General features: G+C 36.2%; 1 protein-coding gene across 11 annotated transcripts in view; it reads right to left on the bottom strand.

The window, feature by feature from the left end:
• Nucleotides 1–25,441, bottom strand: part of NCAM1 (neural cell adhesion molecule 1) — a 213,440-nt gene that overhangs the window by 71,156 nt on the left and 116,843 nt on the right. For 10 of the 11 annotated variants that reach the window (XM_072425529.1, XM_072425532.1, XM_072425533.1 and 7 more), the window contains exons 2-8: nucleotides 10,304–10,378; nucleotides 9,225–9,431; nucleotides 6,004–6,147; nucleotides 5,248–5,385; nucleotides 3,009–3,126; nucleotides 1,941–2,104; nucleotides 774–916 (exon numbers count right to left, since the gene is read on the bottom strand). In XM_072425529.1, coding sequence (XP_072281630.1) covers nucleotides 774–916; nucleotides 1,941–2,104; nucleotides 3,009–3,126; nucleotides 5,248–5,385; nucleotides 6,004–6,147; nucleotides 9,225–9,431; nucleotides 10,304–10,378 — 989 coding nt within the window. The remainder of the gene's footprint in view (nucleotides 1–773; nucleotides 917–1,940; nucleotides 2,105–3,008; nucleotides 3,127–5,247; nucleotides 5,386–6,003; nucleotides 6,148–9,224; nucleotides 9,432–10,303; nucleotides 10,379–25,441) is intronic. The other variant, XM_072425530.1, reaches the window with a different exon arrangement.

Genomic DNA, 25,441 nt, shown 5'->3' on the forward strand with positions numbered 1-25,441 from the left:
ACCATAATATTATCACTGTGAATAATACTGTGTTGACAATGCAATAAATACTAATGAAAATATTAGCAGCAAAAATATTATCCTGGTATCAAAAGTTCAATACAATAAAAGTTCGGGAACCTATTCACTGTATGCCAAATTATTACAGAATGAGGAAATTTAGTCAGACTTTGTACATCACATAGTTTGGGCTAATATTTAAGACAATTCTTTGAATCATGCTTGCTATTTATTTTTATTTTTGAGTTGTTTTTTACACAGTCAAAAAGCACATTAGGGGCCCATTTACTCTTGTGCATTCATATTTTTATATGCATCTTTAAACTGGTTGTTTTGTGTTTTACCATGTGTTGATTTTAACACATGTAGAAGTGCATTTATGCATGCATTATACATGAAGAGGTAGAAGGGTGCTTTCTGCACAGTTGAGTATGTTATACGTGCATATATTATGGTACAAACATTATTCTTTTTAGAAGGTTTCTTTTTTCAGGAAAGGGCATTAACTGTAGCATGCTGGGTTTTGAAAGAACTCGTCGCTGCAGTACAACTGTAACATTAAAATAGAAGATGCTGAAGATCCCATTTCTGCGAAAGCGTAAATGAGCCCTTAATTAGCATTCTGAAAAATATTCAAGTACCACAGGGTTTAAAATTCCTATCTCAAATTGCCTTGAGTGGTTTTCTGGCTGTCATCCAGTGACATCATAAGCCAGTCAGTCCAGTGACATCACAAATCAGTGCCCCATGAGAAATATTCAAGACAAACATACCTTATCCTCATCAGTAATATTTCGGGTGGCAGTTCTCCAAGTGATGCTAGGTAGAGGGTCTCCAGAGGCCTCACATGTCAGGGTGATCTCATTATCCAGCTCAACTGCAGTCTTGTTTTCAACATACGTGATTTTGGGTTTTGCTGTAGGACAGAAAAACAGCATTTTCATATTATTTTTTTTTGTTTCTGTTAAACTATTTTATATAATTATAAAATATATACTAAAAGAAGACCAATAGCAATCCATGTAAACGCTAGTTTAATTATATATAAACTATGTGTATGGTAAACATTTGTCATGTGTGCGGTTTTGTAATAAAACTTTTTATTAAGTGTATGGTATTTCAGTACAGCTTATCTCCTAATGCCTGTTTTTACTCAAGGGACGGCAACATAACATTTTTTAAGGTGGTTTTATAATGGTGACAAATGGTGGTTGGATGGTGGACTCTGCTAGCATAATGTGTGTTGAAATTGCCACTTACATTCTACTTTAAAAAGCTTAGTAGGAGCACAAGGTAAAGACAAAGGACCTACTTTATAAAAGCTCTCAATGACTGGGGAAGATATGACTATCATGAATAAACCTGGGTGATCCAGAAAACTTGGAATGGATCTGGTCCAGGATTAAAAAACAATAAGAGCAAATGCTTTTAAGAAATCCATTTCAGGTTTGTTGGATTATGTAGGTTCTCCCATGATAGTCTATCTTCTATAAATTGGCCCGAAAGCATTGTCACCTTTTAAGAAGAAGTGTCTGAATAAATAGCTATATGACAAAACCACCAGGTAAATGGTCCAAATTTAATAATACTGACTGGCATTTTGAAACTACATTATTATGTTGAAGTAAATAAGATTTTAGGGATTGGGTTTTCATACTTTAAAGAGATGCTACAGATATATTCTATTTTGAACAACTAGTGTTCTGTAATACGTTTAAACGGTCACAGTCCTTCACAGGGGGAGTCTGGACTGCAGTACTCTATGCAATTTCTGTATGTTTGGAAGCCAACTAAAATTTATTGTTCAAGCAACCACTAAAGTTTCTAAAATTATATATATCTTTGCTACCAATTACAAAAATATCCACTTTTCTATTGTTCAAGGTCAGAATAAAAATTATAGGTTAGAATTGGATAGGTGGGCTGCTAAGTGCTCTCACCATAGACTTTCAATTGAACGGTAGCTTCATTGTCACCAGCTTTATTCTCAGCAATACAGATATACTCAGCTTCATCTTCTTTTTCCACTCGATGAATGGTCATCTCTGAGATGTCTTCATTAAAGGTATACTTATCACCAACATCTTCAATCAGTTCTCCTTTTCTGTGGAACACAAAGAATATTATTATATTATTTATAGTTAACTAAGTAGAACAATGTTTATGTTACCAAAATATCATATTTGATAGCACATTTACAAGAATGTATTTTAATGTATTTAATGGTTGATCATCTAGGCAGTGGTAATACAGTAGGAATGTTTAAGGCTATTCCATCCTTGTGATATTGTTTAAGCATCTGTATTCAGCTGTTTCTAGGTATATGTAGGTAAAAAATGGATAGAGGCCACAAGTTTCCATTGATTATTTTGTACGTATTCAGTAGATACAATATTGTTCACGAAAGTGAAATAAGTCCTTGAGGTCTTTCCCTCACAACTATGCATTCTCCAGTGCACCCCTTTCCAATGTCATTATCCAGTGGCCACAAATATGCCATTCTTCTAGTTGGCCATGGTGATTTCTTGAAAGCTGTTGAAAAGAGTTAAACATTCCTGAATTTGATAAACCAATAGATGGTACCAATGTAGTTAGTCTGTAGAAGTGACAACTTTATAATCACTTTGGTATTATTCAAGCAGTGTTTTTATTCAGCCACCAATCACCAGATGGATATTCTGGTAGAAAAAATGTTTTTTCCACTTTAATGCTCCTTGTTCAGCTTTTCAGAATTGTGAATTTTATTAGTAGGTCCTGTCTACTGTGGTCGTAAAGTTCCTCTTCACAGATGAATGAGCCTTTCATAAATACCGATGAGGTAATGATGGTGGACCAAGGGGTCAACAGAGTAGGTACCCATCATAGAGTTGGCAGAATTATAGAGTGTCAGTAAGCTGTTTGAAGGTCATTCTATATTTTGATGAATGGAGCTTCATTTTTCCTATTTACCTGTTTGACAGTAACAAATAATATAAATGAATACCAATATGGATACCCTTATCACTTACTTTGTCCAGCTTATTTCAGGCTCAGGGAAACCCTTAGCATCACAGCCCAAGGTAACTGACTCTCCCAAATTTGCTGTGGCATTTACTATCAGTTGTCTGGCTTCTACTGTAGGAGGAACTGCAATGAAGAAAAAAATGTAAAAATTATATTATTTAGAACAAATATGTGCTCATTCTACAAGTGTTGCAAAAAAAAACAGATGGAAGCAGCAGTTAGCCACTCGGCTCTGTAATAATTTATTCTTCTAGTGGAGTTCTGTACACCAAGATTATAGGAATCCATACTTTATTTTTTATAACAGTTTTAGTATTAGAAAGTTATTTTGTTAATAAAACTATGGGGAATATCTATAAAGCAGGCAGTCTGACACAGACCAAACATTCGCTACAAGTGACTGTGTTCAGTTGCATATGTTTTAAAATGATAGTGTTAGATTTACCACCAGTTTATGTTTGGTAAAAGTCACACTGACTGCTTTATAAATGCTTTATCATATGTTACGTCAATTTTTTTTAAAAGTGAATTTCATTTTTAAATGTGAGTTCTTCTTACAAGAAGCAGACTCTTCACTCATAATTAACACACTTTATTAGTGGAGTGATTGATAAATCACAATAATTATAGCTATTGATGCCAGTTCTTGGAAGCTTCTTGGCAGTTATGTTACTGATGGGGAAATAACAGTACTACTGTTGAAGAAACAGGTAGGAACTTTTTCATCTACACTGTGAAGATAAATTGGCAGCTTCTTCAAAATGGTTTTATTTTGCTTTGTTCTGGAGCAACACAAACAACATTAAAATAAAAAGGTTTGGAACTGATTAAACTTGTTTAAAGAATAGGGTCACTTGCAAACCACCTAAACTACATTATTATGTCCAGGAAAATCAAAATATTTTTTAAAATATTTTTTAAAGTATTACTTTTCTTTTTAACCTTCGAGAGCAATACTTGTGTCATTAGGGGTCCTGTTAGTTCACAATTTACCTTTGATTTCTTTTTCTGTTATGTGCAGATAAATTCAGTAGGCACTGATCTGTGTATGAAGCATACACAGTAAAATATCTTGTAAAGCCAGTTTATAACTGGCAGGCAGGAATTAACTGGAAGAATGCATAGCTTAATTTGAATCTCTCCTGAGCAAAATATGGCGGCTGCCACTGTTGACCTGAAATTTTTATTGCCTGGCTGTTTTGCTGATCTACTGTCTTGAATAGCTACCAAGTTACAGACCTGGAACAAGTATGCAAATCGGGGAATAAGAACTCATCTGAATACTTGTTTTGGGTCAGTGACTACTGAATAGCTGAATTTTCAACTGAACCTGCTTCCAAATACCAAAGTATTGTGTTTAAAGTGAAACTAAAGTTTACCTTTAACAAAAAAACAAAATCTGATCAGGCAGCTTTTTTTTTTTTTTTTTTTTTTTTTTTTTTTTTGCAGAAGTGACATGCTATGTCTCTTTCTACAGTAAAGAAGCTTACCTGCCAATTCTGAAACTATTCTTTAATGTTCACTAGGCTGCACTTGCTTGGGAATGAATGCGCAGGAGTTACATTATTCTAGCCTGACCAATCAAGATGGCCGGAGACCCAAAACTGGAAGACCAGGTGAAGATGACAATAATGTAACAGGGGGGGGGGGGGTGAGTTTAGTTCTCTTTAAAATTAAAATTACTTTTTATAGATCTCGGTGTTATAATGAATCTAAACTTTGGCCAATGCTTTATTTAAAGCAGAATTTAACCTTTACCTAAAAATATGCAACCAGTCAGGTCTATAACTGCAGAAGGGCAATGCAACAGGGGGATGCTGGTATATCTTGCAGATCCTGGTAGCATACATTAAGCTGTGCATGTGAAGCTCTGTGTCTTTTTAAAAGAAGATAGAGATCAGGCAAGTAAGTGTGTTTTATTGCAGGGGACAGGGGTCACGTGTCCTTTTTGCAAAAATATACCTGCATGATATCAATTTAGTTCCCTAATAAAAGTATATAATATTTAGAATTTAGTATTTAAAATTTGTATATTGGATATTAGTAAAGGAAACCATTGGTAGTAAAACGAGAAGCAGACCTGGAGTATGTAGTGACAAAATAGGGCAGTTCCCATATACATATTTCATTAAAATCTATACATTAAAACAACACATTACCTTTGGAAATTGGTAACACTGGTAATATTACACCTATATGAAAAATTGAAAAAATGAAAATGAAAAATTGCTGGCATAACCTTACCATTCACTATGACTTTGATATCCTTGAAGTTGATCTCTCCACGTGCTAGAATCCGGCCTTCACATCGGTAAGTCCCTTCATCTGTCTTTTTAATGCCCCGGATTTGCAAGTAATTGTTAGTGAGCATACCAAATCGATCTGTAGAGAAATAAACACAGTAAGAAACAAGTGTGACAAGTGCAGAAGATAGGATGATGAATTATAAATATCAATAAGGATAGGAACTGTAAGAACACAGAAATTAATAGGAACTCTGTCATCTAAAATTTCCCTGGTCTACCGTATAAAATGCTTCTATTGCTTTGCCCTAAAATTTATGGCAGTAATGAGGCCTAAAAGACCATTTTGACCTGGCACAACCTGGTGTGTTACATTAATGCATGTGTAAAGTTTTTTGTGTGTTGCATTAGAGCAACCTAAAGCGAAAATCCAATCTCGCTAAATTTCATGTATCCCAACTTAAGTTTTACACCTTCTAATAAATTTAAGAAAATTAAGTGTCAACCCTATTTTAATACCTCATATTATTGGGTATATTTTAATTGCTTTTGAAGCTCCGTTTAAGCCCACCCCTGCTGTACCTAAGTCCTGCTCTCTTCCCATCGCAGTTTTCAAAACCAGGAAATTTGTCCAAACAGGTATCACACAGAATGGCATGTAAGTAATCACATAAATCCCATCTCTGCCATACTTGACAAAATATTAGTCATACATATTAATGATAGCAATCCACCATATACAATCCTTAATACTCACTATCTTTCTTAAAAGTCACATCTCTGCCTTTGTGTTTCCAAATGATAACTGATGGCATTGAACTTGATACATCACAAATGATAACAGCATCTGTCCCCTCAGTAAACTCTTGTGGGGTTGGAGCATTCTTGAATGTCAATTTCTCTGTAAACAAAACAATACAAAATATGTAAAAGATCTGTGAAAATTATTTACCTATAAATATAGAGATTTTTGTTTAAATACATAAACACAGTAACTTGTAGTGGAAAGTTTCAAGGCCTGGTGCCAAATACTGCCAACCTCCAGGAATATAAATCTTCAGCTATGTATTAAAATGTATTTCTATATGCAAATAGTGTATGCATCTAATGGTGGCTTGGTATCTTGGTCTTAACCACTTGCCCTGTAAAGGAGAACTCAGAGGCAGAGGTAAGGTTAGCATTTGAGCTAGCAAGAGTCTGCGAATGCAGGTGGAAAGCTATGAGAAGGAATGAGCATACTGAGTAGAGGTATAAGCTCCTTAATTTGCTGCCTCTGCTCCATTGTCCAACCATAGCTGGATGCCAAGGAGGTGAATTGGTTGGTTTGCTCTAAGCTGTGTTGCAATTAGTATTATTGTGACATTTACCTGACAAGTAAGACAGTCATATTTTACTTGCTTGACCTGTCATATTTTCATGTTGGTCCTTCTGTACCAAAAGGTACAATCATCACTTAGCAATCAGCTAAACATTCTAAAAGGTAATTACAGTTTGCCGGTGTTTGTCAAACATGTAATTTGCAAATCTACAATTTGCATTTAATTAATACTAGTCCATTGGCATGGTTTTGCAGTTGTTGTTGACCTTTGTTATACAATGAATGAGTGACGAATAAATGGAATTAAGTCACAGGTAGGCCAAGGGCACAGATAATTATAATGTGACCCTGAAACCTTTTGAAGAACCATCTAGAAAATTTTACATTTTAAACAAACTGCAACCTTGTAAAAATAGCAAAGATTTGATACATATGGAACTTTTTTTTTTGGTTTTTAAAGGGGCTGTGTAGAATGGGGTTGCCCAAATATATATATATATATATATTTGTGTCACATACAGCAGTGATTTTCAACTAGTGTGCTGTATAGTGTTGGTCGAATAGCTCACTATTCGATTCGGCAGCTATTCGCTCGAATATAGCAAAAAAAATTCGGGTGGTCGAACATCGAATTCGAACACCATTAAAGTCAATGGGAGAAAAATTCGGGTTTGTTTCAGCACTGTGTAGAGCTTCTACAGCCTTCAAACAGATGTAAAAAGATACATTATAAAAGCATAAATAAAAAGATACATCGTAAAAAGATACATTGTAAAAAGATACATTGTAAAAGGATACATAAAAAGATACATTATAAAAAGATACATTGTAAAAGGATACATAAAAAGATACATTATAAAAAGATACATAACACTATTCCATACCCCTGTGCTTCGCATGAAGATTAAAGTGCACCTGTCACATCAATTTTAGGCTAAAGCTAGGTACACACTTCCAATAATTATTGTTAGAAAATGAACGATTGTGACCGATCAATGATTATGCACTATTATACTTGAACAATCATATTGTGCACAATTCTGTACATGCTGTAACAATATGATCGTTCATATAAAAACCACCAACAGCGTCCACAGGCTAGATACAATCGTTTGAACGATGCAGGGAGGGACATGTAAAGGAGAAAGTGTACCGCAGAAACATGCACAATCACTGAACGTCACGATACTGTACACACGATAGATAGTGAAAGATCGTCCGCCAATCAGATCAACCGTGGCGGTCGTTCATTTCCAGTGACAATACTCATTCGTCGGCGTCCTTGGTCACTTTATTTTGGCCAATCGGTTGTTCATCGGTCGTTTCTAACGATAATTATTAGACGTGTGTATGCAGCTTTAGTCTACACGGACTGCATTCCCATGGGCTAATCTACACCAGGACGTTTCCTTCAGGCACGTTTTTGAGCGTTATCTTAAACGTTGCTTGCAACATTTAAAAAATTAAAGCGCTGGATAAACGCAGGAAAACGCTTCCATTGAAAACAATGGGGGCTTTTATAAACATTTTTAGCAGGACTTTGGAATCTGGAAGCCTCCTTTAATAAGGAGACTCCCAGATAAAGTTCCCACGGTCCAGGAATCCCACAATGACATTACCTGTCATATTTTTTACAGGTTATGACATTATCCCACAATGTCATAAACTGTAAAAAATAAAAAAGAACAAGTTTAAAATAAAAAACACATACAAAAAATTTCTCCCGAATTTTTGCTGTCGAATGCAGCAAAATTCAGGTCGGGTCTACCCGAATTTGAACATCAACACTGTGATAGTGCTGTAGTGACTGGCAGAGTAATGTGATACTCTTTTATGTCAGTGGGTGGCAGAAGGGAACTTAATTGCCTTGTTTATTCTTAGAGACAAGAGAATTAGCTACGGAGTGTCATTTTGTAACATGTTTTATTTGTGGTGTGCCACAGGAATTTTTCAATGTAAAAAATGTGCTATGGCTCGAAAAGGTTGAAAAACTGACATACAGTATGTTTTATGGGGAAAGAGAGAAAGACAGATATAGAGTATATATTCACACACTTATGTTAGGCACACACAATGTTTTCTTCAATTGATATTACAATCAATATTTAAATCAAGTTAAACTGATCCTTGTGAGCATTTATTAAAACAATTCAAATATAGGCCAATTCAGCCTAGGCTGCCTTAAGCTACTACTGAATCGTTGCATTGCTAAAAGTAAAAAAATTCTTCCCCTTCTGAAAATAGTGAATGCAAAAAATGAGAGCATGGTACAAACATTCTACTTGTAAATCCCATAGACACATTATAGAACAGTAAAACTGGGCTGTACAACACAGTGATTGTTAAGGGTGTTTTGTTTTCTATTAAAATGCAATGCTAAATGTGCTTCAAATAAGAACATGTGAATCTGGTCATTAAATGCATTTATAGTTAGAGAAAAAGGCCCTAGTAGCACAAAGTTCATGAATAATTAGCCAACCTGTTTGATAAGTGTGGTGATTTGAAAAGACCCAGAATGACTTCTGGAGGGCATAAATTGCCTAAATTAATGCTACAGCAAGAAATATTTTTGTGAAATATTAAATTCTTTTAATAGTGATCCTTATAATAATAAGATCAAGTCAAGCATGAGTCTTTTAGTAATTTTTTGAAGAGCTTACGATAAATCTGGAGTTTAACAGTGCTTTCTGCCCGTCCAAATTGATCGGAAGCGATACATTTGTAGGTCCCGGCATCTTGAATGCTGGCATTGTATATAGTGAGAGTGGACGAATAGTCATCACTTTTCACTACTGAAATTTGTTGTTGGTTGGCCAACTTTTCTCCAGAAGGTGATTCCCAATAGATCTCAGAAGCTTCACCGGTTACTAAAACGAAAGGATTCAATGAAAAAAAACAATTAGCTGTCTTGGAGATAGATACATGTTAGCTACAATTTTAATTTGTAGAGATTCCATTTCAATGTTGAAACAACAATAGAAACTGAACGGAAAAATACATTCTAGCTATTTTAAACAAAAACTTCAACTTAAAAACCTTTGATATGTTCTATTGCTTCAATTCATGCAGATATATGCCCAATAGGTCAATAGAAATATTGAGCACAGGCACTGCATTGCAGAAAAGATGACAACATAATATAAGAACAGTTTTTTCTATGTTGTGACCTGAATCATCTCCTTTTACAACCCAGAGGTGGAAGTTAAAATGAACAAATAAAATGTAGGAAAAATAATATTCTTCCACTGTGATATTACCCCAGACATAATATATGATGCATACATGACAATTTAAATTGCTTTGTGCTAAAAATAAAACTTGTAATTTCACCTGTCTACCTGTACAGAAGAGGGTAAATCTTTACCTCCCACTGCTCAGATTGATGAAAAGAAGTCTGGAGTCTCTTCAAGAACTGAAATTTCCAGAAGTGGCAATTTTCTTGTGGCTCTCACTGGTTTCTTCTTCAGAACCCTTTATCATTACAGTATAGACATAAAAGTTGGCACAAGGGAGTGTGGTAGGGGACCAAGGGATTAAAACTCTTGGAATTTAAAGTTACTAAAAAGTCTTCAGTTGGGGATATTTCTTTATTAATTCATTGTTTGGAGACCCAGGCAGTAGGAGAGTAAAGTGCAGTATAAATTCCCTTCAGGTACAACAACAGTTTTTTTGGAACTTACTTTTAACCCTCTGATTCATGTCTTATTTCAAAGATTAAAACAATTCTGAAGACACGTACCTTGACATAAGAAGAATTTAGATTCTCCCAAGCCTATTTCCCCTTGATCAGGAACTATTGTAACTTCTAGGGCTGCTGTAATAGAAAACATGAATGATATTATTTTTCTTACAACCATTCTAAAATGAGCATCAAATTAATAGTAATTTATTTTAGAGAATCATATATTAAATACATGTTTGACATGACGCGGATATGTGATAATGGAGGTTCACAATGATGAGATACTAAGCAAACAAAAACACACCAAGGAGCATACACAATAGTATGCTAGTGTGTAGTGTGGAGTGCTGCAACACATGTGCATTGGCAAGGTGTATTGGGGTGAATGAATTGTACCATGGCGCATCAAGGGACATAACTGTTTTTTAAATGTTGCCATCACAAGCAAGAATCAATGTGTTGGAGTAACAGTGTGAGCCCAGCCTTAGAGTTCAGCTACACAGAACATTTTATTCTCTTGTATCTGAGAGAGTTAAAGTGGAACTAAATTTCCACTTTTACAAATGCACAATCAGGAAGGTCATCACCGCAAAAAAAGTACAGGAGATGTCTCTTCTATAATAATCCCTCCTACTGGCCTAATCGCTCCAAGAACTGTCAAAAAAGGTGAGCTGTGGATGCACAATCCCAGCCGTCACTGCACTTGCTTGGAGTTACATCATTCTGAACTAGCCAATCAAGAAGACTGAGGATTGCAAGGAGGAAGAGAAGAAAGACAAATATGAGGGCGCTCAGGAGACTTGTAGTAGTTTAATTGTGCTACTGTGTATGAGAAAACTACTACTACTAATGATACCTCTTGGTTAAACCTGACACTAAACTACGTTTCTACCTAAGCATATGCTGAAAAAATGCATAAAACAGAATAAGGTCTACATGTCAGACTCATTTACAGATTCAGATATGAGTAGATGACTTTTTAGGCAAATTTTAACTTTTCTATAAAGTCTACCACAATTTTGGAGGACAATTTTATAATTATTTATTTTGAGGTAATTTGGAGTATGGGTATACAATATATATATATATATATATTATTTCATCAGAATTTTCTTGTGGACAGAAAGGAAAAAAAGAAGCAATACATTTAAATGTAAGTAAAAGAAGTATTTTCGGAGAAAAAATAAACTTTTCATCATCTCAACATATGATCAAAGTTTTGTCAAAATAGAGAGTTGGTTCGGTGTAAAAAATACAATTCCTTGTAGTAGAAATGTTTCTGGCTGAAAATGGAATAATGCTATTATTTGAAATTTTAAACAGATCAACTAAGAAATATTAGACAAGTAGCAGATGGCTATTCCATTAACAAAGCCAGATGTATAGTCACTAACAAGGATTCTTTGCCATATCAGATTATCTAAAATGTATTCAAAAGAACAACTAGGTATTTCTCCACATTAGGATTACTGTTTCAGAACAGTTTTTTGTAAATTAGATACTTGCTGAAATATAAGATAATCTCTAAGATCAAACTTCTTTTATTTGGCTTTTGGTATATCAGTTCAGTAAGTGCAAAGCCATTGTGTTTGCCAGAAAATTAGAGCTGGTAACATCCTGTGCTTACTGCTTTTGAAGCACTGTTCTAAATTTGTTCCCATTGTTTTTCTGTAGACTACAGAACACCACTCTATGTTGTGAAGATGTGGAAGAAAGGAGAAGGTATTTTTGGGTTTAAAGACAATTTCAACTTTTGGATCCAAAGTTTAAAAATAGCGTCCAATTTCTAAGCCAATTAAACCCGTTTCAAACTGCAACATTGACCAAAAAGATCAAAGCAGTTTACCAGCAACGGTTTTAGTTATTTCACAATAATAATGGACATAGTTTGTGATAAGTTGCATTGATTTGTCCAGTTGTCAAAAACCAGCAAAGCTATGCTAGAGATGTCAACGCAAGGATAGTTGACATTGAGGTCTTACCAATGGAATCTCTGAAAGTTATAAAAAGACAATTGGGACTTCCCTAATCAGTATCAAACCATAACTAGAATAATAATCTAGAATAGAATGACATGTTTAAAGTTCAGAAAGATAAGTACAAAAGTAGCTTCTTGTCAGAACGTACCACATGCTCAACCGCATTCCCAACTGAAAGATTGGAAGGCATTTTGTGAATGTGTGTGCACATGTTTGGGTTTGTGTTTCAGTTTCTGGAGTAAGGTGTTCTAGCTGCAGAAGAGACAAACTGCACGTTGATACGCACTGATATGCAGTTTGCTATATGCCTGGGAGCGGCTAACAGCATGGTTTTAGACCACACGTAATGGAAAGTAATGGAAACATTTTAATTATCAAATTCAATATTTCATTAATTGATTGCTTTACTTCCTATTTGCCATTAATGTAATCTCCTACATCCTTCTTGATCATCTGACAATAAAGACAATGTCTTAGATAATCAAATCTAAATGTGGGAAGAGACACCATATAACACGGTACAAGTCAAGGTTACAAGGACATTATTACCACAAAGGGGCCCAGACTATAAATTATACATTGCTGATTTCTTTATGTAAGGGAAGCTTCAACCAAAGGTGTTATGTATAAAAATAAGCTAAAGGGGAGTTCTGTTTATACAGTGTATTTCCCAAACAATAAATAAATGCCAAAACATCCACATCATATGATATGTTGTTAAGCAGATGGTGGTAAACTAGATGTAGAGGCTTAATTATAATAAACAGCATTTCCATCCAGTCTCCACTCCACACTGCAGTCCATTTTATTCATAGAATGCATGAGTGTGAAGATAGCAGAGCCCTAGGAGATTTCTATGAGTAATGGATAAAAGAGCCTAATGACTGAACAGTCATGTGACTTTGTAACACATGTAACACAACAAGGCTCTCCTCTCAGATTTGTATTATTTAAAAAAAAATGTATTTATAATTAAATTACCCTGCCTCGTAAAAACTAATTCAGCCCAGGGTTGTTGTGCTTTGTAAATGTGCAAGGCTATTTTTTCCTATTTTTAAGCAGCAGTATGGATGCATTTTAAATCAGCCACCTAAGATGAACTTTAGCCAAGCAATTGAGCTTATACCCATACTACATATGGCAACTGTTATTACCTACTACAACATTTTTATTGCTTTTTAGGATTCTGACAACATTGTTATAAAGAACAGTAAATTTTTTGAATACCAGAGCAGCACCACTACAGCTTAGTCAAGAGCCCTGTTCAAAGCAAGCTATTGGCTGGACAATAATTTGCAATACACAGCAGAGTATTGATTATCTTCCCTGCTCACTCCTACTGTCACTCTATGTTTACTCTAAACACAGAATTTAATAGGCTGCCAAAGTAGAAAACAGGAATTTTAATCTTTGACTTGGTGGGTTTAGGCTTCTTTCCGACATACTGTTCCCGAGCGCATAGCAAACTGCTGATATGAGCTCCAGGAACAGTAAAAAAAAACATCACTAATTGGTGGTGTGGATCTTCCTCCAGAGGACATAAGGCCACTCTTTGACCAGAAACAACAAGCCATTTCTAAAGACTGCACCCAAACCCCACGGTAATGCAAATGAAACTGCATGCAAAAATTGTTTTCCAACCACTACCAAACCACCATTATAATGCAAAATGAAAGGGCACCAGAGCAACTGAAAGCATGAAACACCTGCAATCCTCAGTTTTGTAGGTAAGTTAAAAATTTACCAAAATACTGTAAATAAGTCTGTAGATAGGGGCACCTATCATACTAAAACTCTTCTTGGGCCAGAGATTCCTCTAATTCTTGGGCCAGAGTTTCCTCTAAGTTAAGCTAACTTTGGGCTGCTAACTAAGAAAATCCTTGAAAACTATCTGTTTAAGTAACTCAACATTATTCATGTATAATTTTACTTAATTTTATTTGTAGTACAAGCCACTTACAGTGCAGTACCTTTCCCACTATGGAGTATTTTGAACATGAATCAAGAAAAGGATTTTTTGGGAATTGTACATTCATTTGAATAGTGCTCACAATATTTGATGCTACCCCATGAAGTCTTAAAACAGATACACAACTTCTACTGATCACATTAAAAAGTAATTTACTGCATGGATTGTAGGTGGCATGGCCATTTTGATTGATGATTTGATGTATAATGTAAAAAGGTACACTTTCCTGGGACAGATTCCAGAACAAGACCTCTGGACCGAAGATCCATGAAAGAGATGTTACAGCAGGTAGTATAAGAAAAGGTAGCCGGTGAAGCAAAATGACTCATCAGTAGAATCTAAGTAGAAGGGAAAGGATATAGAAGTATAGAGAGCAACAACAGCAGTGTCAGCTGGTAAGGCTCCCCTTAGGTCTGAATAATGGGAATCACCATGGTGATAGAACATTGAGTTAAAGGTTCTGTGTCTGTACTGCCTCTCTGATCTCATCTCTAGCTGACTGCAAGTAATTAACGTTGTACCCTGTGGGATGCTGCCAAAATGACAATATCATACAAACACTGCTCTTGGGCTCACAGATCATTGCAAGAAAAGATATTATATGTTACAGGTGGCCTATTCATTTTGCTTTTTTTTTCCATTTTAACACACACTACCGTCTGTCTCACACCTGCAAAGTGCTAGCATTTTCATTCTACGATAACAAAGTAAATAATAACAGAATAAAACTCCTGTGGTTAAAAAATTGTATGAGTAAAGGTTGTTATAAAGCAGCAAGATTAATCTATCATTTTGAAAGCGTGTCCAGACAAGGTTGTATTCACCTATTATGTTCATCCAGTGCATAGATGATGTTCTATTATATTTGTCTATTTTCAGAGTTATAATCCTCTATGGAATCAAATCATCTGACTCCAGATTTAAAATTTGTAAAATGAGAACTGGGGGCAGGGCCACAATCAGAAATGTCTGGGCCCCAGTCTAGGTAAACTTTCTGGGCCCCCCTCCCCAATGTCAAAATATTTTAACATTTCAAAAGTCAAGCTCCTTGGATTGGAAGTACCCTTTGTTCCCCCCGATGGCAGCCCAGACTTGGGGCAGCCATTGCATGTCTTCTTCTGGAATTCTGATTGTCTTATTTCTTTGACACTTTCTAAGTCAAACAAACAACATTAGAAAGACCAAAAAAGGTCAAACATTATTATCTGGGTTATTGGTTTGTTTAAATTTAGGGGTTAGCTGCATTACCGCAACTAGAACCAATCCATACCGTACACTATACCTCTTTCTTCTATCTTACATTTACAGAAAATAGTGGCTAGCCAATGCCTCTCTTTTTATTTGTGTAATCTGCCTCTGTGCAGATTTGGCCCAGGGTAGGATCTAGGATGGTAAGCACAGCCTGTGGCAGAATATGTCTATATTCCTGTAGCTGAGAGTCTGGTGAATGGAATGAGTGGGTGGGTTCTCTGGCCACCCCCTTTGTTTATTACCAGCTTTGCATCCTTGAAGAAGCTGGCAGTGGCTTGTTAAGTGCAAGAAAGTTGCACACTGAAAGGAAGATAACTGAAAGAGTTTGAATAGACTGGGTAGATTGTGTGGAGGTAGAGGGGCAAATAGCGCCCTCGGGTTACATGTTACAGTAGAGTTGTGTTGGACATTTCACCTGTGTCTCAACTCAAAAAAGTAGAGTTAACTGCACTGAAACTAAAGTTTGGAAAGTGGATGGCTTTTTTTTCCAATGTTAAAAACTGAATCCAATGGATCTGTACAAATTAAATGCAGCAAGCTTCTTTCAACAGTAGTGAAGTCACAGGTCAATTTTGTACACCTAGCAGTTGTTTTTTGTTTAACTGTTTTTCCTTGTAGATAGGCTCTCGTCTGGAAAACAATTAACAATGATAAGATCAGGCAGACAATATTGTGGAGTGTGGACTAATTTGGAAGCTGCTTTACTGGGCATCTTCAAAAAAAAAAAAATAATAACTGTGGCGGTGTGATCGATGTAAGGCCAGTGGGTCACAATTCTGCAGCAATGTGATTGATTAGTTAATGAGTTACTGAAGAAAAGTCTCCAAAAACTGGCATCTCAGATCTGAAGCAAGTGACTTAATTAACCCAAAAAGAAAAATAAATAATTTAGGCACCAAACAGAAAGCTTCTCATGTGGAAAAGATCCGAGGAACCGTTCAGGCGGTTGTACTGAGAAATTAGATGACAATTAGATTGGGAGTCTAATGGGAAGAACTAAAACTATTGGCATAGACCTCAAATGCAAAGTAACATTGTTGTTACAAAGTAATGTGTTTGGAAAGAAACAGCTCTCTGTGGATTACAAATTCTGTAAAAAGATTAATGCTGAACTCCAGGCAACTACTCCAGGCAATCTAAACACACATATATGCAAGTTGTCTTATTGCCTAATAGAATTCTAATTTTGCAACTCTGTTAGAGTTCAAAAATACTGGTGTCACTTTCAAGCCAAAGCATGCTGGCAGAATGATGAAATGAAAGCAACACACTGATAAACCAGCATTCTACTTTTTCATTCTGTTATTATTTTTCCAGTGGACAAATATGCAGAGTCCGAATAGCATTTGGCCTCTCTTCCCAAGTGTAAATCTGCATGTATTTAAGTTCTCTCTTTTGTTTTGTTTTTTTGTAGCTTGTCACTTGGCTTGTTGTCTCATGTAGTCTTGCCCACTGCTTTCTGGACCTGGTATATTGCTGCAGTGTGTGAAAGGGGAGCATGTCAGATCAAAAAAAGGATGGAGTACATTTTTTATGTTTTGTTGTTTTTGTGCATTTCGCTTAGTTTTTGAACCTTGTACAACTTTGCTCGCTACCTATCTTGGTAACCACACATTGCATTAAAAAAAAATTCAATATTAATCGAACCTGAGCCTTCCCTACTCCATCCACCAGTAGAAAAGGTGATTTTCTCTACTTGTGCCCAAAACCTCAAAAATATACAGGTGGTCCCCGGGTTACATATGGGATAGGGACTGTAGGTTTGTTCTTAAGTCGAACTTGTATGTAAGTCGGAACAGGTACATTATTTTAATAAATGCAATTAGGAAAGGTGTTTGTCTCAACATATTAGGCAGTGTGGTGTCAGTTACTTTGATTATATGGTGTCAGTTACTTTGATTATATAGAACAGCAAAAGATTTCTTCTGCAAGTTATGCGAACCGCCCCCTCCCCCCCATCAAGCCTCCGTTCTGTACACGTGTGAGCAGGGAAGCCCGGTTTGTATCTAGCAGTCATCCTTAACATCATCCTCATGTCCTTAACTCGGGGACTGACTACCTGTATAATAAATGTATTTTTATATGTAATGTATTACATAAAAAAAACAATAAAACCCCTATAGTTGCACAGAAAAATGTCTGCTGTCAATGAAAAAGAAATTGTGAACAGTGATGGACAGATACAGAAGTAACAGCAATCACTAAAAATAACAGTAACCAGATTTAATTATTGGAAAAAGTGAGAGAATTTACAGCTGTCTAACTTTCTCCTTGAACCCCATGCCCTTGAGATTTATACTTGGAAATGACAAAGGGATGAGCGTCTGCCAGCGACCTGCAAATTAGATCATTATACGGATGACCTATGGGACTAATGCCTGAGAAAGGAATAAAATGTACAGCATCTTGAAGCTAGAACAATATACACTAAAACATTGTGAGCAGTTCATAATGCAATGTGTCAGAAACAGGAGATGACCAGCATGGACCAGGCTGATAATGGTAATTATAAATGATCAGTGATGCACAGTAAGCAAAGAGCTTGCCTTTGTTTGCAGTTCTGTATTGCTATAATTACAGTTTAGATAAAGCTGTGCAAATCAAAAATGTGAAATGCAGAGACAGGCTTTTTGTTAAATATCAAAAGGAACGGCTAAAAATCTTAGGTTAACTCACTGCCAGCCAGCTTTTATCTAATGCTTGTACAGCTGCAAAGGAGCCCTTGTAGAGAATAGATGACTCTTGCCTGGTCAAGCTTGGTGATGATGGCTATGTCTATGAACAACATTACCAAGCAAAAATTTGTTCTTGAAGAACTGATGAGCTTTAGCTTAACAGCTACTTAAATGATAGAGTTAAGGGTAAGTTTTGACAAAGGGGGGAGTGTTTGGGGGGTTGGAAGAAATTAAGTAGAGGCTTAAGCTGCGTACACACCTGCAATTTTTCTCGTTGGAAAGGATCTTTCACGATCCTTTCCAACGAGAAAAGACTGCACGATGCATGAACGATGCTGTATATACAGCACCGTTCATGCTCTATGGAGAGGGGAGGGGGAGAGCGACGGAGCGGCACCCTGCTGCGCGCTCTCCCCTTCCCTTTCATTAGGATCGGTCATCGTCCATCGTCCATGGATCCGCCAGGACGGTCGTCGGACGATGGACGACGACCGACTGTACACACGGCAGATTTTCGCCCGATAATTGGCCGATACCGATTATCGGGCGAGAAAAATTTGCCGTGTGTACGCAGCTTTACATTGGAGTTTTTTTTTGTGTATCTAAACAGGAGCAAAATGTACTTAATTGCAGTTTACCAGTTCTTAAATGTGATGGCTGTATTAGTTTTTACCTTGAGATAATCCAAGTTAATAGACTTCCTGTTACTACACTTACTGTGGGTGGCTACACTTAATCAGTGTTCTTTATCTATGGAGACACAGTATTGTCATGCTAGGGCATGAGGACTGCTTTGTAGTTTGATGCTCATCGAATCTGCTTTCCTTCGGGGGCCTGGGGATGCATGCTGGGAGAGCAAAAAAAAAAACATTCAGGGTACTTCCTGGCACTGGCACATGGTTACCCTCCTAGCTTTTTGCCTGATGCTGATGCTGCTATGAGAACAATTCGTTCCCCAGTCCTTTTCAATTTCTTCAGGATTCTGCCCTCCTGAAAGGACATCCTGAAGATGTTGCCTGCCAATGATTCCCTATGAAGGTCTTGAAGAAGCAAGCTGAAACTGTCCTCCATAAAGGGAGTTGGTGAGTGACTGGCTGAGTGGAATATAAACAGGAGAGAGACCATTTGAACCTCAGTTGTAAGAGTGCAATGCCCAAACGTGTTTTATGTAGAAAAAATTACTGGTATCCAATCCTCCCTCCACCTCTACTCCACTTCTACCTAAGAAATGATTTACCTGCTGAATGTGAATGTGCACTGAGACCTTAAATGTGACTGAGACCTTGCCAACTAAGTGAAGTTCGGACATTCATAAAGTAGCCATTGATTATCTGAAGATTAGCATTTACTGAGATCTGTACTATTAATAAAATACACTGAATAGTACAATAAACAATCCAGATGAAGCAAATAGGAGAAGTTCATTGTTGCAGGTTACATATACTTTAAACATTTGGGGTAAAGGGTTAGGTGTTAAGATATATATGTGTTGCGTGGTATAGCAGTATTATTTTAGGAGTTAGATTTAATGTCAACTTTAAAATCAAGGAGCAACTATGGAGAAGTAGCACATTAATAAAGTCAGGCTCTGCCTTCCATTCTGTAAGCATGCTCCCTGTAAAGCAATAGAATCCTGCTGAACTGAGAGTTTTGCCCCTTTCTCCAGCATTATCTACTTAGGTATTGTAGATTAAATTAATTAGGTTCAGATTATAGCAAATTCAATTTTGTAAGGTAATTGTAGTTAGTTGAAAAGGCATATTATGCAATTATAATTCTAAGGTTCACATAAAAAGCTCCTGTTTTGATATTATAGGGGCCATTATTCAGGCTGCTGGTTATATAATCAAATGCTTTATAATTGGTCATGTGGTCTCCATCCAAGGGGGGTTAGGGGAATGCTGTTGGAGGGAAGCTGGAAAAACTCAGTTCTATCTTAGATTTCAACCTCTTTTTTCACATGAACTACATTACAACATTGGAAAATTTGACTATAGGCCGTTTTATTATCTATTTTTTTCGAGAGGGCGGGGGTTCTTTAAAATACGCCTCAACCACAAGTGGTACTTTTATTTCATGCCTCATTTACCCTACCTAGTAAGGAAAGTACTCTCCATGCCCTTGAATCTATGTGTCAGTATTGGATTTCATTAAGCAATGTCTATTTTCTTCAGTTCTTTATGTCCACCATTTAATGAACAGACACGCATTTGCTAGGTAAGTATATTACATTAGGATCAGAGTCGGGGTTAAGCTCAGGTCAGACTGTTAATCATCTCGGGGACTTTGTTTTGGTAATTAGTTTTAAATTTTAGTATGTTGAATTGCCTGTATAATCTCTTTCTAGACTTGTACAGTGATATATAATATCTATATTATACATATAGTCTTTGAAAAATTAAAAATGGTGGTACATTAGGAGGTAAAGGAAAAAGACAACAACATTTTTTTATTGCTACATCTTCAAACAATACTAGTTGCCCGGAGTGTTCTCTCTCTCATTTCAATCATTTCTATATCTACAAAAATACATTTTTTTTTACCAATCTTCATATCATAAGCCTTTAAAATGTTGCAGTTGCAAATGGATTTTTCAGCTTTGCCACCCTGCATGCAAATGCAAGTGATTTAGCAGAAGCAAGTGATTTAGCACGTCTTTCTGGAAACATTTGACTGTTCTCTATTTTTCCATGTTTCCCACTGGAGGGCAGTGATGGAACGCCAATGCACTGCTGTGTGACATCAAAATCTGGGAATGATGGACAATTCTGCTGCTTCAGTCTGCTGTGAGATGCAGACAACGGATGAGAGGTGGCTCCACTAACATCAATTCATAACAACAGGCCTTTTGCAGAAATACAGGATTTAAATTCAGCATAAGCCTCAGAAATTCCTCTGAAAATGATTGTTACACATTTAATTCATCAAGTCCAGAAATTCTTCAGGAAACAGGCGCTATACATTTTTTACCGATCATGTCCATCAAAACAGTCTTGATGCATGCAGCATTTCTTTTTAGATAATAAATATTTTTATGTAGGATTTATTAAATTCAAAGTCATAATTTCTGTTACTAAGGAAAAAATGATTATCTTAGCCCTATGCAGATTGTGACTCTACCCAGGGGAGGAATGCCCATTATCTGTGTGTGTCACAGTGTACAAATGAGGTAGCCACTCTACAACACCGAGGTATGTGCATCTAGCTGTAACCTATTGTGCCGCGATCAATGGAAATTTGTCTAGCTTGAGCTGCACAGCAGGAAAGTAATTTGCTAATTCTTCACCGTCCACACGAAATGTTTTGTTTCTTCCCAGAAAGCTGTGTTACCTGGTAACATCCAGAACAGCCACATAAAATGCTGCCAATGATGACCCTGTCTTGGCCAGGTGCATTTGTGCCCTTCTCCACACGATAAAGTCAAATAAATGGAGGTCAAGCGATGTTTACTATGTACATTAGATTGCTTTTTTATTTTTGTTAGATCAGGGCATTTAAAATTCCTGGCAATTTTTATTTATACATAACTGCTTGGAGCTAATTTACTATCATCAGCTAACATGAAACATATTTTCTATAGCCAACTGGAAAAATGATCAGATAACCAAGCTGATTTATTGCGTCATCATTTTCTTTTAAAAGCATTTCTGGATGCACCAAAAATATCACATAGGTGGGTATTCATTGTCTTTTCACAAGGAATATATATTGTTAAACGGTTTTATATCTCATGCATTGCCATTCTATCTCAAAAAGTTTTATTTTATCTAGAATTGCTCCATGTTTCTCTCTCCTTAAAGTGTATGTATATCTTTTCAATGAACTTTTTTTTTTCTTTTCCTTTTGGGAAACTCAGACATGCCATGTGTCCTGTGCACACTCCATGTGTTATCCAGCCCTCCAGATTTTATTTTTGAGACTATAGAATGATTAGCCATTACATGTAGAGATGGTGGGCCTGAGTAGTTTAACAAAAGAAAACTGGGTAGAGCTGATAACATGAAGTCCACAAACATATGGTATGTTGTCAGCCCACAAGAGGACAGAAGGTCTGTCCACACTGATGTGTTACATTAGCTTACACATTTTAACACTATGCAGCATAATGCACATTGAGGTAAAGCATCCCATTAACTCATTGCTATACCATAGTCTTCAGTGTCAATCTTTTTTTCTGTTTACAGAATAATGAAGTGTCAGTGTCAACCCTCCCCTGCCTGCTTAGAGGGTTGGCAATTGGGAGAGAAGCAGTTTGTCATTGGGCAGAGTGAGCACTAGGGAAAAGGAGTTTTTTGGCTGCATTTGGACAACTTATTTTCCAGCCTTCCAGCCTTATTTTCTATACCTTGCCTTTAAAAACAATTTTGTATATACTGTATGCATATATATTAACACACAGTTTATAGAACACAGAGGTTTATAGAACTGGCCATAATAACAAATTAAAAGGGTTGAAGCAGCTATTCTATCATATTTGGTCAATATTTGGTTGGTTGGTTATCTCGGATAATTGTGAAGTTGTACAGTTATCAGAATTGCTGATAAGAAGAAATATTTATCTGATATTATGTTTTACTGATAAGAGATTATTCGCGATAACCTTGTGCTTCTGATTACTACTGCAGGCAATAATGGGTTTCCTGACCAGTACTGAAGAGTTAACATGCATACTGAAAGAAAGTAAACTTGATGAGGGTCTGGTGGTCTATTGTTTTATGATCAGATTTTTCCTATGTTGAGACACTTTTATTCACAACTATAGTTGTAGAAAGATTTACAGAGTAGAGTAATTTACAGTTATTCAGAACAGAAACCAATAAAAGTAAAGGCTGTATACATAAGTAGTTGGTAGCTAAGACAAACCCAGAATGTTAACTGTACTGCTATATGTTACAGTATATACCTTTGTAATAACTATTATATATAACACAAGCTCTGCTGGCTATATAAACATCTCTAAGCTAAAGTCTAAGCTATAAAATATAAAAAGTTTAATATATGGTGGTAATGAATGATTAAAGCTTTCTTCCAAAGCCAGAGTATACTGGCAGTCCAAAATACCTAAAAAGTATAATCCGGCTTCACCAATTCCTCTTAATGCCTGCTTCCACATTTGTAGACCAGCTAAACAAACGGTTGATCTCACAAATGCTCTTTTGGTTTTATATGACCTTTCCCATCTGTCAAGAGGGTTATAATTTTGTCTTGTGATCAAGACACCCGACCAGATGGCATGGGCACATTGGTGACCACACCTATTCTGTATTGTAGTTAAGCAAGGTAACTTGGTCACCAGTCCACCTCAACCTAGTAATTCAACATTGAGGGGGAATAACCATACTATTGAGGTTATCTGTTATTTTCTTCAGTAACCACTAAAAATAATGGGGAGTACTGTTATATTCAATAAAGCTTAATATGTTTACACAGAAGGCTCCCTAATTCTCCTAATCTTTTGTAACAAATAAAAAGCTTGATGAAATAATAGCATTTTATATTTTCTTGGATTTCATACACTTTAAAAACAAGTCTTGGTTTAGCACGAATTAATGCTTTCTAAAAAACATACTGCCAACTAGTAGCTTTATGACTAACTTGTAATGGAACAAAAAGCTAAATATTTTTTTTATTTTGTTTAGGTATATTTGTGTTTGACTATTTCTTTCAGAAGAAGTAACATTTTGATTAACAGGTACTATAACTGAAAAGTTGAAGATATTCCCACTGGCATTTTATTTCTGTCAGACATACCACCAGTTTGGAGAAATCTACCGGATAGTAAATAAAGATTAGGCCATTTTATATATATATATATATTTATGCTACTTGTATGTCTGTAAATGCTTTGGCAATGGTCCCAAAAAAACAGGTATGTCCATCAACAGCATAAATGGAACCAATAACTTGCAGATACAATAACCAAAAATTTTGGTTAAAATTTGGCTTGCACTCTATGCAATCGAGCAAGAAGGGTTTCTCTCTTAACATATTAAGCTGAAACCTGGGTTATATTAGTAATGTATTTATGGAGATACTGATGACCTAGAAATCAATTTTAGGGAAGTACATGTCTATGCATATTTATGAAAGCATGAACCTATGATTTTAATTCAGGTTGGATTTTGTGATTTACATTTATATTCCAAAACCTGGTCCTTGACAAACTTTTTATTGTTAAGACAAAAGAGAAAAGTATGTTTGTCAATATCTACAGAACTGCATTTTGAGAAAGGTCAAGGTGAACTCTGAAAACTAATGAAAGATCCCTGTTACTGTACATTCTCATTACAGTTTGCAAAGTGGTATCACTGATGCTTCTCCTTTTCACTTTAAGTGGTACTTATAAGGTAATGATGTAGAAGATCATGCAATACTGTTACAAAAGGGTCTTTACAGTGATCCATAGCTATATGCTTTGCCTTGGGAGAAAATGAGAATACCATGTGATTATGATTTTCCTTTACCATGAACAAGGTAAAAAACATTTTTTTTACATTTAAAATCATTTCTTTATGGCCTTTAAAGCCATTTTGCAGATGGAAATCTACTGACTGGATATAGATTTAGTTTGGTCCATTTGCTTCCCTGGGGTCATAATTGGAAAAAGATGACGAGCTCTATAGCTTGGCATTTTAGCAAGACACTGAGCTATCACAGCAAGGAAGGTCACAGCAAGAGGTCATTATGATAATATTGCTTATTCTCCCAAATTACTAATATCCAGATGGTGGTTTGTGAAACACTGCGTTAGTCAATGCTTAACATAAAATCATATAACTATATGTTCTTCCTAGCTGAATGATAACATATAAGCGGTCAGATTTTTTGAAAGATGTATACTGTTCTTCATGCCCAAATGCCACTTCACTATATGGTCAAAATAATATGGACACTTCACCATGCTACCAGGGGTGTAGTGGGACGGGCACGGGGGGGAAGCCGTGCCCTCATTTTTTTTAGAATGGGTCTCTCTGCGGGAAGTTTCTTCCCTTTTTAGTGACATAGGCAGGGGTGTAGTGGGGCAGGCATGTTTACATAACAATGATGTACATGCGTGCTCGCCATGGATACTACCGTGCCCACTCTTCTTTTTTAATGACTACATCCCTGCATACCACACATAATAACTTGTTGGACATTCCAAAACCATGGTCATTAATACAAATTGCCCCTAATTCTAATTCAACTAAAAGAGCATTTGTGAGGTCAGACATAAAGATCTGAAACACAATCAGTCAATTCATCCTAAAGGAGTTTTTGCTTTTGGCTTTTGAGTTCTGCATGGAACAGAAAGGGGTCCTCCCCACTGTTGTCGCAACAA

The sequence above is a fragment of the Pyxicephalus adspersus genome, chromosome 11 (genome assembly GCF_032062135.1).
Source record: "Pyxicephalus adspersus chromosome 11, UCB_Pads_2.0, whole genome shotgun sequence".
NCBI classification, from domain to species: domain Eukaryota; kingdom Metazoa; phylum Chordata; class Amphibia; order Anura; family Pyxicephalidae; genus Pyxicephalus; species Pyxicephalus adspersus.